General features: G+C 37.5%; 2 protein-coding genes across 4 annotated transcripts in view; one reads left to right on the top strand and one right to left on the bottom strand.

Moving 5' to 3' along the window:
* TMA16 (translation machinery associated 16 homolog) overlaps positions 1-14160 on the top strand; it is an 80165-nt gene that overhangs the window by 22585 nt on the left and 43420 nt on the right. Inside the window, exons 6-7 of one of the 3 annotated variants that reach the window (XM_035022777.1) lie at positions 707-749; positions 12492-13635. In XM_035022777.1, the coding sequence (XP_034878668.1) occupies positions 707-749; positions 12492-12525 (77 nt within the window). In that variant the 3' untranslated portion in view covers positions 12526-13635. Of the gene's footprint in view, positions 1-706; positions 750-1663; positions 3853-12491; positions 13636-14160 lie in introns of those variants that run through there. The other 2 variants (XM_035022776.1, XM_035022778.1) reach the window with 2 other exon arrangements.
* The window catches only part of MARCHF1 (membrane associated ring-CH-type finger 1), an 86665-nt gene continuing 82277 nt past the window's right edge, over positions 9773-14160 (bottom strand). The window contains exon 4 of the mRNA XM_035022775.1: positions 9773-10674. Coding sequence (XP_034878666.1) covers positions 10376-10674 — 299 coding nt within the window. The 3' untranslated portion in view covers positions 9773-10375. The remainder of the gene's footprint in view (positions 10675-14160) is intronic.

Below are 14160 nucleotides of genomic sequence, written 5' to 3'. Positions count from 1 at the left end.
TATCTTTTTCATTCATTGATTCTGATTTTAATTAGTATTTTATTGCATAGTCCTGTTTCAGTTTTTTATACATGCCATTTGTGTTTTACCAGTAACTATGATTGTGCATATTGGTTTATGGTAAACTTTCTAATCATGGTGAGGAACTGTTAAATACCTAGTTTTTTCTTAAAAATGGATTTAAGTTTTATTGAGTTGCTTTGAGCAGCTACTGATTATAGTTTGTTTAAAATTTTTTTCACATTTTGAATAATGTGATTTTTAAAAATATTAAAGAATACTTCTATTTCTCAGATAAACTCTACCTTGCGAAGGTGAAATATATGCTTGAAAAAAAATTGTACTTTTCACCAAGAAAATATATTTAAAAATCTAGCCTATTATTTTAGGGGATTGATCATTACAAATTGCTATGTGCCTTTCATAGATTAAAAGGACAGGGTTTTATCTCATTAATAGGTTTATTTCATTTTACAGATTCTATGCTAGAATTTATTATTTAATAGCATTCTTCTTAAATCACATTCTTAAGCTAAGCCCTTACTTTTCATACAGCATTATAGCAGTGCTTTGAAATTTTGTTTTGCTTGGATTTTCTTGCTGTCTGTCACTTATTCATCGTATCTGAGATAATAAACAAGAGAACTGTAAAATGTTGTGATTTAAAGAACACTGCTTAATAGATATAAATTATTTTCTTTCCCAGAGATTCCAGACATTGTAAATGCAGGTAATCTGAGAACTTTTAGGTAAGTCTGTCTCTCTCTATTATCCCTTGAGGCTGCATGTAAAATACATGAGACATAAACTTTCTTCCCTTTTGTACTTAGACATTAGAGCTAAAAAAACTCAGGGGTTTCTTTTAACCTTTTCTCTTTTATCAAAGTAAGACTTCCTAATTTGTGTTTATTTGGAACACGTGATGTGCACTGACATGATAGCAACATGGTGCCTTTAAATTCCTTAATATGATACTTAAAAGAACTTGGTCTCACTGTTCTTCCCCAATTCGTATTTTTTAAAAGATAAATTAACAGCAACAGGCTCAATGGCTTAGAGTTCTATCCCTAGACTGTTCACAGCACGCTCTTTTGGAAAAGATGGTTCCTGGGAAGTGATACCAGAGAAAAGGTTAAGTCGTCAAGAACTAGTTAGTTCAGTGGTTGAAAGATGATTTCTGTTGTAACAATAATATATTTTTGGTTACTGAAACTTTGACTTCCCACCAAGTGTGAAAGGTTAAATCGTTTCTGACTGCACTTTGGAGATTTGCGAGTACAATATAGTTACTGCTTTTGAGGTTCTTGATACTATATGGCCCATATGGAGTGATCAGGTTAGGGAGAATAAACCAATGGCAGAGCCTCCTTGTCACTTCTGCCTAATAGTTGCCTGTACTGCGTTGGAAGTTTGGGATATGTGGGAATCTCTGTGCAGTTACTGCTGTTGTAGATTAATGAGAAGATGCAATATGTACGGACAGTGCAAGCCTTCCTTCTTGGGACTTTTTTTCCCTAATGCATATAGTGTTTGTTTCTAGGGCATTTGGATCTGCAATAAATGTATAAGCTTTGTTCTGCTGCTTTCAGAGTTTTAAATATTGACTGCTTCGCCATCTTGCACCCCAGCAACCCTCTCTATGTACTCTCTTTTGTTTATTTAGGGAATGGGATTTCGATCTGAAGAAATTGCCAAACATTAAAATGAGAAAAATTTGTGCTAATGATGCAGTCCCCAAGAAGTGGAAGAAAAAAACTGTTACGGCTGTAGACAAAGATTTAGGGGAACTGGAACTAAAAGATGAATCAAGTGATTCAGATGAGGAAATGACAGCAGTGGCCTAATTGTCCTTTGCTTGCCGTGAAAGCAAATAATTGGAGAGCTTCAAGTTCTCTTTGACCTGATTATGGTAAATAACTGTCCAGATACAAGAATTTGCTATGAAACTTCTTGCATCATGGAATCCCATTTGCAGTTTCAAAAACAGTGTTAACGATTTTCATTTAAAAATGAATGTTGCTTTTCGTTTACATTCAGTTGCTAAAATAGATATAGTGAAATAAAAGCACAATCTAAGATCCATTTAATCTGAATTTCCCGGGCAGGGGGAGTGATATGAATGAGGACAGAAAGGTTTTGATTTTCTTCCTCATGTTTACCTCGGATCACCTGATCTCACAGTCTGGGGCTTGTATAGCAACGTGTTTGCTGTAAGGGTCCTATGGATACTTCTTGAGCAGTGATGATAGCTAAATTGGCTTTCAGTAATAGTGTTTCACTAACCTTCCTCTTAAACATAACACCTATTTTCTTTCCTTGTAAAATAAGGAAAATGTGATAGGGAATAAATATACACTGATAGATTGTATGTTATTTTTATTATCTTTAAGCCAGAGTTAAATGGTAAAGTAAAAAACTGGGGTCTATTTTCATGATGTTGGCCTCCCACACTTAATCTGTTATCTTTTGATCGAGGGGATAAATGATTTCAGGTAACTCTGTTTCTGTATTATTTTCTGCTTTCTTATGAAAAATGATAGGTTTTATTTGTGGAAACAACTAATGATTAGAGAATCAGTTATTGCAATTGTGTTATTTGTGTTATTTATTCTTCTAAGAGATAGGCTAAATGACATATAACTCAGTATTTCAAGTATCATGAAAGACATGGATGTGTTAGAATGTTGTTCTTCGTAGAACTCGTAAAAGGCAATTATCTTTTAGGCTATTTTCTAAAGAATACAATGCAAATATATTTGAGTATTTTCAAGAAAAGAAATACAAAACATTAATGCTATAAGAGGTTAACTAGATATCAACTGTCTTATTAACAATTTATTTAAAATGTTACAGCTTTTTTATTACTGAAAATTAAGAATAAAATTTATTTTCATAATTTCATTTCTTAAAGTTCTAATTATTTCATTTTTTTCAGTGTTTTAACTGATGCTGATTTGCTTTAGTAATTTTCATAAAAATATGGCTTTATGGTTACAGAAGTTTCAGTCTCTTTAGTCATTAGAAAGTGTCCTTTTTTTGTTTCAAAATGGCTATAAAAACTGAATTTTAAATTATAGTAAAGAGAATAGAAACTGTTTTATCCTGTCTGATATTTAAAAAGGCATACTGTTAGATAAATAAGAAAATGGCAGATCATCCTCCCCCTCAGACATTTGTTCCTAGTTTTCCCTGTACCATCAAAGCAAAAAAAGACAACAGGCACACTGCTTGGAACTAGAATAGGTAGATACTTGTTGAATGAATGAATTTACTTTACCATTTAGGATAATAATTATAATTCATAATCACATTTTATTATATATCATTAAATAATGTGGCAGTAACAGTCATAATTTGTTGTTAGAATAATGCTTTTAAGTGATATCCTTAATCATTGTCTGTAGAACATGTTTTTTCTGCAGTGATAACTTGTGCTACCTTATCTAGATTCTTTTCCGGTCAGTAGTATGTCTTTGTAAGATAGCTTCTGCAGTCTGTGGCCACGGAAGAGAGTAAAAGCAACTCACTTGGTTGGCAGTTCTGTGCAAACCGGGGGCTGGTGAACTTTTTTTGTAAAGAGCTAGATAGTAAATATTTTAGTTATTGCAGCCCAAATGGCAGTTTCTGTTGCATATTTGTGTGTGTGTGTATGTGTGTGTGTGTGCATTTTACCACCCTTTACAAATATAAAGATCATTCTTAGTTCATGGCCATACACAGAATAGGCCACAGGCTGGGCTTGGCCTGCTTGCCATCATTTGCCGACAAGCTGAACTTGCATGGATATGGGCTAATTCTACATTTCTAAGCTCAAAGCACCTAACTCTGACACTGGTGATCTCTTTCCTAATACCTTAGTCACTTCTTTGCCTCACCGACATAGACCATAGGCATATCTTTAGGATTCTGTTCACCTCAAATAGAAGCTTTTTCTACTCCTATATCCCTTGTGCTACTGGAGCAGGAGATTAGATAGGTGTCCTCTTTGCTCTACCACCACTTCCTCTTAGTTCTTTTAAGTTCTGCCATTGTCTCCCTTTCCTTGTTATCTTACCTCCCAGAAGAACCTTCTGCCCATTCCACGACTTTGGCTCTTGGCTCAGTTTTCTTCTCTATTTCAATCATGTTACTGATTCCAGAAGCCTTGTGGATAACAAATCTAACATGGTGACCTTTACCTTTCCCAGTCTTTTTCTCCATCCCATCAGAGGCCTACCCGTGGTTACACCCAGATCCTTATCAGCTCCTGAAACTCCTGTAAACTTGACGGACTCTTCTGTTCTCCATTCACTATCTCCCATCCCCTTCCATTGCTGAAGTTCCACACTTTGACCTCATTTCTTTCATTGTGCACCACCTATCTCCTGTTTTCAATTATTGCTTCAGATTTTGTTGAGATTCAGATTTAATTGCCTCCCTGTATATGCCCTGAATCCCTCTGCCCCGGGCTGCATAGTATTCCTCTTTAAAAACTCAAACTGAAAAACACTTAGTTAATCTGTCTCCTTCATACCTGTTGTTCCCAAGCAGCTCAGCGTTGCTGGAGAATATCAGACAGCATGTCAGGCATTCACGTTTGCACATTGCAAGTGGATTCTCAGTACTGATGAGCAATTTTACTGTGTTCCTCTAATAAGTCCCCTTTCTAACTTTGAGATAATTCTTTCACTACCTTTTTCCACATGTTCTAGTTCATCTTTAATATTTGCCTCTTCGACATTCATCTGTTCACTTTATATGCATCATTGAGAAAATACAAACTATCATTTTCTTTTCTTTCGATTTTGTGAATGTAGTCGCTTTTCTTCTTTCAAAGGCAAATACTCCTGCTTGTGTTCTGGATCTCACTCCCTACTGTCTCCTGAGGAACCTTGAATCTCTCCCAAGTTTTTCACCTAATTTCTCAAGCCAGAAAACTGCCTGTAAATCATCCTTGATTCTTCTCTTTCTCTTTTCCACACCCTCCCCAATCTAATTTAATTAGTGAGTATTTCTGGTTCTATTTCCAAAAAGAGAGTCAAATCAGTCCATGTCAGGCCATCTCCATGTCTTGCCTGTGCTGTGTCCATTTGCTTCCTCAGTCGCCCTCGTGCCACCATTCTTGGTCCTGGGAATCCGTTCTCCAGAGTTGCTCATGAATTTTTGGAAATGTACACTAAAATATGCTCCTCCTCTGTTCATATTGTTACAGTATCATTCTGTCACGTTCTTCATGGTATGTTTATTTGATGGGTGTAATTTTGTATCTAAGCACTTTTTTTTGAGATTTTATTTTTTAGAGCAGTTTTAAGTTCACTTCAAAATTGAGAGGAAGGTAAAGAGATTCTACCCCCTGCCCCCACACATGCATAGCTTCCCCCGTTACTGACATCCCCCACCAGAGTGGCATATTTATTACAATTGCTGAACTTACACTGATAATCTGTCACATTTTGAATGAAATTCACATTCCCTACCGTGGCCAAAGAGGCCTGAAATGATTTGATTCCTGACTGCTTCTCCCACCTCAGCTTGGCTTACTGTACTTCAGATCGCAGGCCTTCTGTCCATTCCTAGCATGGCCAAGCTAGTTTCTATGGTGGAGCAGCTCTGCTGGCACCCTGATGACCGTGTGTTTGTCCACGTAGGCCAGGCTTGGTTCAGGCTGACCTGAGCCTTAGAATGAATGCCCTATGAGCTTCCTGGAACACAAGGATATGGGACCTGCAGGAACTACTGAGGGCCACTTCACGTTTGCCTCCCTATCTTTCCAGGAGGACATGTGAGACAGTTTGTCCTTGCCTCTGGATTTTGATGAAGTTTGAGACCATTCCATTGTGAGGCCCTTTAGGGTGTAGCTGCAGGCCACAGACTTGCTTAGCTGCAACAGGGAATCAGCATCTCAGCACCAGGGTGCCCCGCTCCTTATGTTGCATTATCTATCATATCTTTGATCTATCATGCCTTCTTTTTGTGTCTTCCCTTGGGACAAGACTCACGGGGGGCTGGCAGTTTGCCTTTCTTTTGCTATCTCTGTAAGTAATAAACTGTCAGACTCTAACAAGGGTTTGTTCTTTCCTTAGTAGCTGAATCTTGCCACTTGCCACTAAGGAGTTTGGTTACTGTTCCCTCTGCCTGCATCGCCCTGTCCCTGAGTTAAAGTATTTCCTTGTTAATCACCTCTTTATTACTTTCTATAATGTCAGGGTTGGTCCGTCTATGTTGGCTTTAATGTAATATGAATATGTTCAGACCCTGCTTAAAAACACAGACTATTATAAAATCTTAAGAACCCAAGCATTTTTGAATGTTGCAGATACATATCTGCAGAAATCCTGGTAAATGAGCCAAAGAGTATAGAAACCATAACAAAAGTTTAGGTCACTTGTTTAATATACAAAGTCTCTCTTTCACAGATAATTATTTTCCTTAATTTGTCTTAGTACACATTATTCACAAAACAGTAAGTTGTTAATGCAAGAGAATTAGGTAAAACCAAAAAAGTACAAATGCTCAATCTCAAAAATTGCACACAGTTAAAATAATTTTTCCTTGTTTGTTTAAACGCAATCTCCAATTTCAAAATGGGCTTTCTTCAGATTTGGAGGAAACACTGCAGCCCAAAATAACAGTACTTCCTTTGAGCTGTATTGATATGTAAAATAGCACCTTTGGGCTGACTTAAGGAAAGAAAAAAGGTTTTTCATCTTTCTTAGTTAAAGTTAAGTCCTATACAATTATAACATAACAACTACAATAATGATAGTAAGTTTAAAGAGCTCTACTTTGTTCCAAAATACTCACTGGCAAGGTAAGGAAAGGTAAACTGTCAGGTGAATGCAGTAATCTTTCCCATCTCATCCCCTTGACAATTAGAGTGTCTTAATGATGTCATTGCTCTAATGAGCTGATTTTCCAGCCAAACAATAGATTAGTTTTGGGGGTATCTAAGGACCTTTTGCAAAACAAGATAAATTCGGCTGTTGGGACAGTAATCACATGTAATAGCAGCTCAGAGTGAGATTTAATCCTGGGACATTTTGAGAGACTCCTTCAGTATATACCTATCTTCAGTTTCTTCATTGCTGTATCCCAGGTTTATTGGATCATTTTTGCTTTGATTTTTTTTTTTTTTCATTTTTGTTTTGCTTGTGTTTGTTCTTAAGCTTAATTGCCTTTTGGAAAAAAACACTGGGATTTCATTCCTTTACCGTTCAGTCTTTGATACAATGAAAGTGAGAGTTCTTTTAAAAATTAACGGCATAAATGTCTGTGGTTTATGGTATTGGTACTACCAGATGCATGATTATAAAAAGCCAGGGTTTTTAACAGAATTGCGTTGTTCATTCTTCGATTTCAGTCCTTTGATTCATTTCCATTTTACTTCTTACGTGAGCAGGTAAACATGCTTCAAAAAGAATTGTCCTTCTGGAGGGTAGTTTTTGAAGGGTATGTCCAGTCCACAAAAGTATTGTCACAAAGCCAAATCCTTTCATTGAAAGGGCAGTTGCCGCACAAATAGGAAAGAAAATCAATATTAGGTTTTAAATGCACATCATTATTTCCAATGGTTTGAACCACAAACAGCCATTGCAGGAAAACTTTTTATAAAAGATTTAAATTCAGGAGTTCAGGGTTTGTAAAGGGCAGAAGAATAGCAGAATAAAAAGCTGACTTTTAACCTGCTAGGGAGCTATATTATTTTCTCATTACAAGAAAGTCAAAGCCTGTACAAGTTAATTTTGAGAATTTATGTATCGTATTAAAACACCGTGTCATATTTTAGGGTTAAGACAGTAATGCTTATCTTTACTTTTCATTCTAGAAATGTTTTCTTAGTGTTAAGTGTAGCCTTTAATAAACAAGGCCTAGTTTAGCCAATCATCTCCTACTGAGAAATGAGCTATGCACTTACCTATCTTGCTTAGGTCTGTCCAGAATTTAAACAGTATTTTTGGTGGTAATTAAGGTAAATAAGCCTTTTCCTTTCAGAGCAAACAAAAGAGAAATCAAGATTTCATTGCTTGCTGGTGACAGATTACCCCCCCCCCCCCCCCCCCCCCCCCCCCCCAGGAATATTTGTAAACAACACGTTTCCATTGCTAAGCTCTGGGAAAAATGGATTAGTAAAAAGCTTAGGAAAATTAACAAAAATTGAATCCAGGTTAATCTATTGGGTGAGGTGCTATGGTTAAATCACCCAAAGCTTAGCTATTCATGAATATTTATCTAAAACCTTTAAAATGGAAATTTAAGAGGAAGTTAATACAAAGTTTAGTTTGTTTAAGGTTCATAGATTTTTTATTACAAGTATGTCCTTAGTTGTGCAGAAATTATGGTACACTTTAGTTACTTCAGCTTTGTTTTCCCTGTGCCTTTAGTCCATACCCTCCGCAAGTTTTAAGAAAGATGAGTTTTAAACCTTTTGTTTCCTGACTGGCCGAAAACCTTAATGTTTTTCTCATGTACACACATGAAATCACACACACACATCACACACACACACACATACACACACACAAATTTGACATTGTATACCTTTTCTTTATTTCTATGAATTGGGACTATTTGGACTCATTGTCAGCCACTACTAATATTCATATCTTTCTCCACATTAAAAGGTTATTTCCTTTTCCTTTTTTCTATGATAATCCATGAAGAACAAGCACACTGATAATTACAAAGTGCATCAATGTGATACCCGGGTTTGTGCAATGCAATACCCATGCTTTGGTTCTTAGGGCCATCATGGTTGCCTTTTCACAATAATAAATATGACAGCTAACGACAACAAAAAATCACCTTTTTAAATGTGAGACATCTTTCTTTCATGGGTCACTAACTCTATAATCATTAATCTAGCTCACTGCAGTAACATTCACGCTTCAGTTTTACATGAATATGCAAAGAACACAATAATCAACTGAACTGCCAAACCTAAACAACTCAATTTATTACTTATCACAAAATCTGTTGAATATCTTTACTTCCCAGCTGAGCAAGGGAAATACTGTCAGCTTTTTAAAATAGTCTAAGTGCTTAGTCATAACTATTCATCTGTCAAGTTAGATACCACATGTGGATTAAAGAAAAAAAAAAAAGCCCTACACATTTGACTTAACAATAATATTTAATTTTTGTTTCCCTAGCATATGTGCTTCATAGTAGCAAACAAGTTAATTTCAGAACTTTGCCACATGTAGATCATTGTATCTTTCTATACTTTCATTTTTTTCACCCTCTAGAGAAATGGTAAGTTCACCTAACTCTTTAACCAACCACATTATTTAACTTGATTAATTTAGTGCTGTATAAAACTGTAACATTTGTGAGACTTTGAATAAAAGAAGGAATTGAGCTGCTGTTGTGGAATATTCAATGGAGCAGAGGCTCTGCCTTTAATTTTAGGGCCTGTGCTAAACAATATGATTAATTCAAATTAAGATACGCTGTAAAGATCAAATACATACTGGATTTTTAATTGTGGTTCATAAACGAGGATGTAAAATACCTTAATTTTTAATATTCATGACATTGAACTAACCTGATACATAGTGTTAAATGAAATATGAAAATTTCACTTATTTTTACTTTTTCTAATGGGGCTACTGGAAAATTTTAAATGTAGGCATCTGGCTTGCATTTGTGGCTCACATTATATTTCTGTTGGGCAACACTGTTTTACGGGGACCAGATAAAATGTAGGACCTGATAGTTGCTTTCAGCTTCAGTGGGTACTTAACAGCATTAATTACACCCAAAAACTCTGAAAATCTGTTCATGATTTGAACATAATTCTAAATATTAATATCTTCAAATGTGTATTGCATCTATTGTAAAAACATGCATCTGGTAAAACAACTGGACTCCACGATAGCCATCAAAATCTGTTAGCTGTCAAAGTATGAATATCAAAATATGCATCCTCCAAGTTTGCTTCTGATATGACTTAAGGACAATGCAGACGATTTCAAGCTTAAAACCTAGTATGTTTCTTATTTCCAGATGAGACAGTTAACATGACGAGGCCTTAGAAGAAACACACATTGCAGTTCAAGTCTGTATTCTGAAACTCTCCTGTGAAGACGTGTGTGGCCATTCAGGCTTTCGTCACTGCCTACGAGCATTCCTTGCTCCAGTGGCTCTTAATTGTCTTAGAAATCACTCTCTAGCAAACTTCTCACATTTCCGTATCACACTCTGGATGGACTGCTTCACGGGATCCTGGTCATTTGGTGTTGTTTTGGTCCTTTGCTTTTGAGCAAAGTAAGGAAAAATGAGTCCGTAGGAGAAAGAGAAGATAAAGGGAGTGAATACTTCAGGATCACTTCTGTCATGTGTAGTGGCTAAGGGCTAGAAAGATACTCTTCAGTGAAGAAACTCCCAGCTGGTCCTGTCACACTGGTATAACCTCAGGGGGGCCGCCGTCTGCAGCTGGCAGGGAATTGGTACCCGTTTGTGATACAGGCACTACCACGGCATCCTTGATGTCCGTGTTTACATTACATGAGAAGTTCTTCTCCTGCTTTTTGGCAGTGTCTGGGCAATTTTGCACAAAGATCACACGGTTGTAGGCCTTCAGCCTGCGCCATAACTGAACGTAGACTTTACACTGTACGTACATGAAGACAAGACCTCCCGTGAAGCCAATGGCCACCACAACCAGTTTTGTCCAAAATGGCCATTCAAGGACACCTTTGAAGTAAAAAAGAGAGAAAGTTACCACCGAGTTGTTATCAGTGGGTTTGGTAATTTTTTTCTATGACTCCTTCAAAAGACCCTTCCTGCCTGCCAACTTTCATAGATAAGGAATCTATTGTTAACGGGCAGTAAAATTATAACCAGAATTGCTTAATTCCTTTCAACTCTTAAATGTACTGTTAAAATTGTACATGAAGAAAAACTTATCTACCACTATAATGATCTTATTTCTCCTAGCATCAAGTACCTACCATGGTTATCAGATGATATTGGACTTTTGACACTTTGACATTTGTTCCTTAGAGCTAAATCTTTAAGGAAAGATAGTGAACCTACTAAGTGAAAGAATCAGTTTTAAATCCTTTTAAGAAGATAAAGTAATAGGTACTTCTATAGGATTGTACATATAGGTCCCCCCTCCCACCCTCATTCCCTTTAAAATTAAAAGGAAAAAAAAAAAGTGAAAGAAAGAAGCTGCCACATCTCACCAAAGAGAGACAGAATTCCTGAGTAAAGACATGCATAAAATTTAGTACTTTAGTCATTTTTGTTTCGTAAATCTTCTTGTCACTGAGAACCACCACTTTCTTAGATATCAATGTTTTCTCTTAATTTGTACCATCAAAGCTAGAAATTGGCTTTCACAATTTTTAAAACTTGCACAAGAGTTTCTGTAACTATAACAATATTTAGGCCACACATGATTATGGATGTTAAATACATGATGGTCAAGAGTCCATCTCTTGCCAACACCAGGATGGTCTGGAGGATGGCTGTCTGCATTCCTGTGAAAGTCTGTCCAGTAAATGAGCTGGACCGGGAAGAGTGGTTAGAAATCACAGTTTATGGAAGTCTATGTTTTATTTACTTTTCCTTATAGCAATGAATGGAGTTATAGGACATGTCCTACCTATATTTTGTAACAGTGATATTTGCTTTATGCTTCTGTAAGAAAACAGACACTAGACTTGTTTAGCTTCCTACCTTAGTTCTATTTATGCAAGGAGAACAATCATCTGACATACAGACTCGGGGTAGACCAGTGGTTCGCAAGGGTAGTGGTTCTCCGGGTAGACCACTGTTTTTTTCCCCAGGGGCCATGTGGTAATGTCTGGAGATATTACTGTTATACCTGGTGTTGGAGTGTGGGGTGCTACTGACTGTTAGTAAATAGATGCCAGCGATGCTGTGTAAACATCCTGCAGTGTAGGATAGGAGAGCGCTCCCCAACAAAGAATTGTCCTGTCCAAAATGCCAGTAGTGCTGAGGGTGAGAAGTCTTGTAGGAGACAATCACTTAAACCTCTTGGGAAATTTGTAGGGAGGACTCAGTATACAAATCAGATATCTTGGAGTTCTCCAAATTTAGGATTTTTGCTCTTGGCTACTCTAGTGATCAGTAGTTTCTCGTGCTTGGAACGTTTTAATCAGACAAGCTGGAGAAAACATGTACTTTATCTCCCATTTTGCGGGGGAGAAGTCCCCATGAATTACATCTAACTTTCCCCTCAGTCTGCTAAATCATACTACCAGCTGTTCTTAGTAAGTGCCTGAAGGTTTTCCATTTCTGAAGTTTTGTCCGTGATATTTGTTCTCTGGGTTTTGCTTCCCTGTTTCTGCAGGTCTACCTGTCCCACAAAAGCCAGCTCAGGAACATTTTCCAGCTGGAATACATTTTACCACTTTTCTAGTTTCATGTTATTTCTTCCACTTGTGGCGTGAGTTAACTTTCTGACAAGTTATTTTTACTTTGTTACACCATAATCGTGACAAGCACAGATTTTATGTCTGATTGGTCCTTGTTTTCCACAGTGCCTTGCTCAGTAGGTATTTCAAAGATGAATAAAGCTTTTGAATTTCTAAGTTGGATTGCTTCGCCTCAGTCTTTTCAATATAACCGGAGGTACCAGCCTTTCTTCACTTGTCCACGAAGCTGTGCTTTCATGAATGGATGATCTGAAGAAGACTCCACTCTTGCCCCACCAATCCTTCCTGAAATAGTGACCAGAACCAAGAATATACCTGAAAACCTGGGCCAGGAGTGACGAGCCATTTTCTGTGCCACTTCTGGAAGACAGTTTGATACTTCCACTTTCTTTCACAAGGTTCTCCAAGTCGATTTCTTCTCCTCCAATCATTCTTCCTTCATATGTCTGGGAAGTCAAGGCCCTCCATATATTCCCTGACAAAGTTTATAGAGTACAGAGTATCTCCCTGCTCCACATCAGAAGCCCTTTGGGTGCAAACCCATTGTTCACATGACCATCTTCTCTCGGAGACAGCCTGATCTTTCTCTTTGCCTTTGACTAAGTGGGCAAGATTTTTATTTTCTATAAAGATATTATTGAGCAGTTGTATGATTTTACCTTGGAAAACTCACTGTAAGGATGTCGTGAGAAGAGATGCTAACACATGGGGCTAAGTGGATTTCTGAGAATGTTTCCATTGGTAAGCTATGTTTACCTCCTTATTATTGAGACTCAGAAAATTGTCTTCATATTCAACCTTGTTGGACTAGTTCTATGCTATCTTCTGTAAAGAAGAAAGAATGTCCACAATAAGGAAGGGTGGTAGAAAAGAGAAGGCACAAAATCTTGTTCCTTGTGGACCCTTTGTGTAAACAAGGAATTCTTTGTCCTCACTGAAGCTGGAACCTGAACTTGGAAATGCCAAGAGCACAAAGTTGTTTCTACTGGCCCAGTTTGGAAGAGGAATTTGGATAATCCAACTTGAGGCAATTCTCCCACCTGTTCATTTCTCTGAAGCCCAAGGATTGTATGTACTTCTTCCTTTGTGCTTGGGATCTTTCTTCAGGAGTTTCTGTAGGTTTAGGAATAAACTGTCTGCATCCCTTCTTCCTAAACACTAATGGGACACGCTGGTTAGAAATTCTTGGGCAGCAATTGAAGGAGTTTGGAGGAGCAGGTATTCCGTCCACAAGCATTTTCTTTTTTTTTAAGATTTTATTTGTCAGAGAGAGAGCACAAGCAGGGGGAGCGGCAGGCAGAGGGAGAGGGAGAAGCAGACCCTCCACTGAGCAGGGAGCCCGATGCGGGGCTCCATCCCAGGACCCTGGGATCCTGACCTGAGCTGTAGGCAGACGCTTAACCGACTGAACCACTCAGGCGCCCCTGTCCGCAACCATTTTCTAAGAAATGGAAGTCTTTTGTCCCTGCTAATAGATAAATTTGACTCATTCACTGTTCATATTGTCATGCCAATCCTACATGAACGGGCAATAAATTTTCAAGCAGTCTCAACATAAGATTAAATTCTTCCAGGCCTCCTTTCTATAATTGCGTGTATATAATGCAGTCCTGGAGGGCTGCACTATCTTCCGTGCTGTCCCCAGACAATCAGCATGCCAATAGGTTTTCTGTGAAAGGCTTAAGATGGTCTGTAGATTTGTCCTGTGATAGGATATTGAAGACTTCATAAAGAAGAGTTAGATGAATCAAAATGCCACATTATGTCTGCCTGA

Source organism: Mirounga leonina, unplaced genomic scaffold (assembly GCF_011800145.1).
Source record: "Mirounga leonina isolate KUSES-001 unplaced genomic scaffold, KU_Mleo_1.0 Mir_176, whole genome shotgun sequence".
NCBI lineage: Eukaryota > Metazoa > Chordata > Mammalia > Carnivora > Phocidae > Mirounga > Mirounga leonina.
Note: the sequence above shows the minus strand (reverse complement) of the source record. Positions and strands in the feature narration are given on the sequence as shown.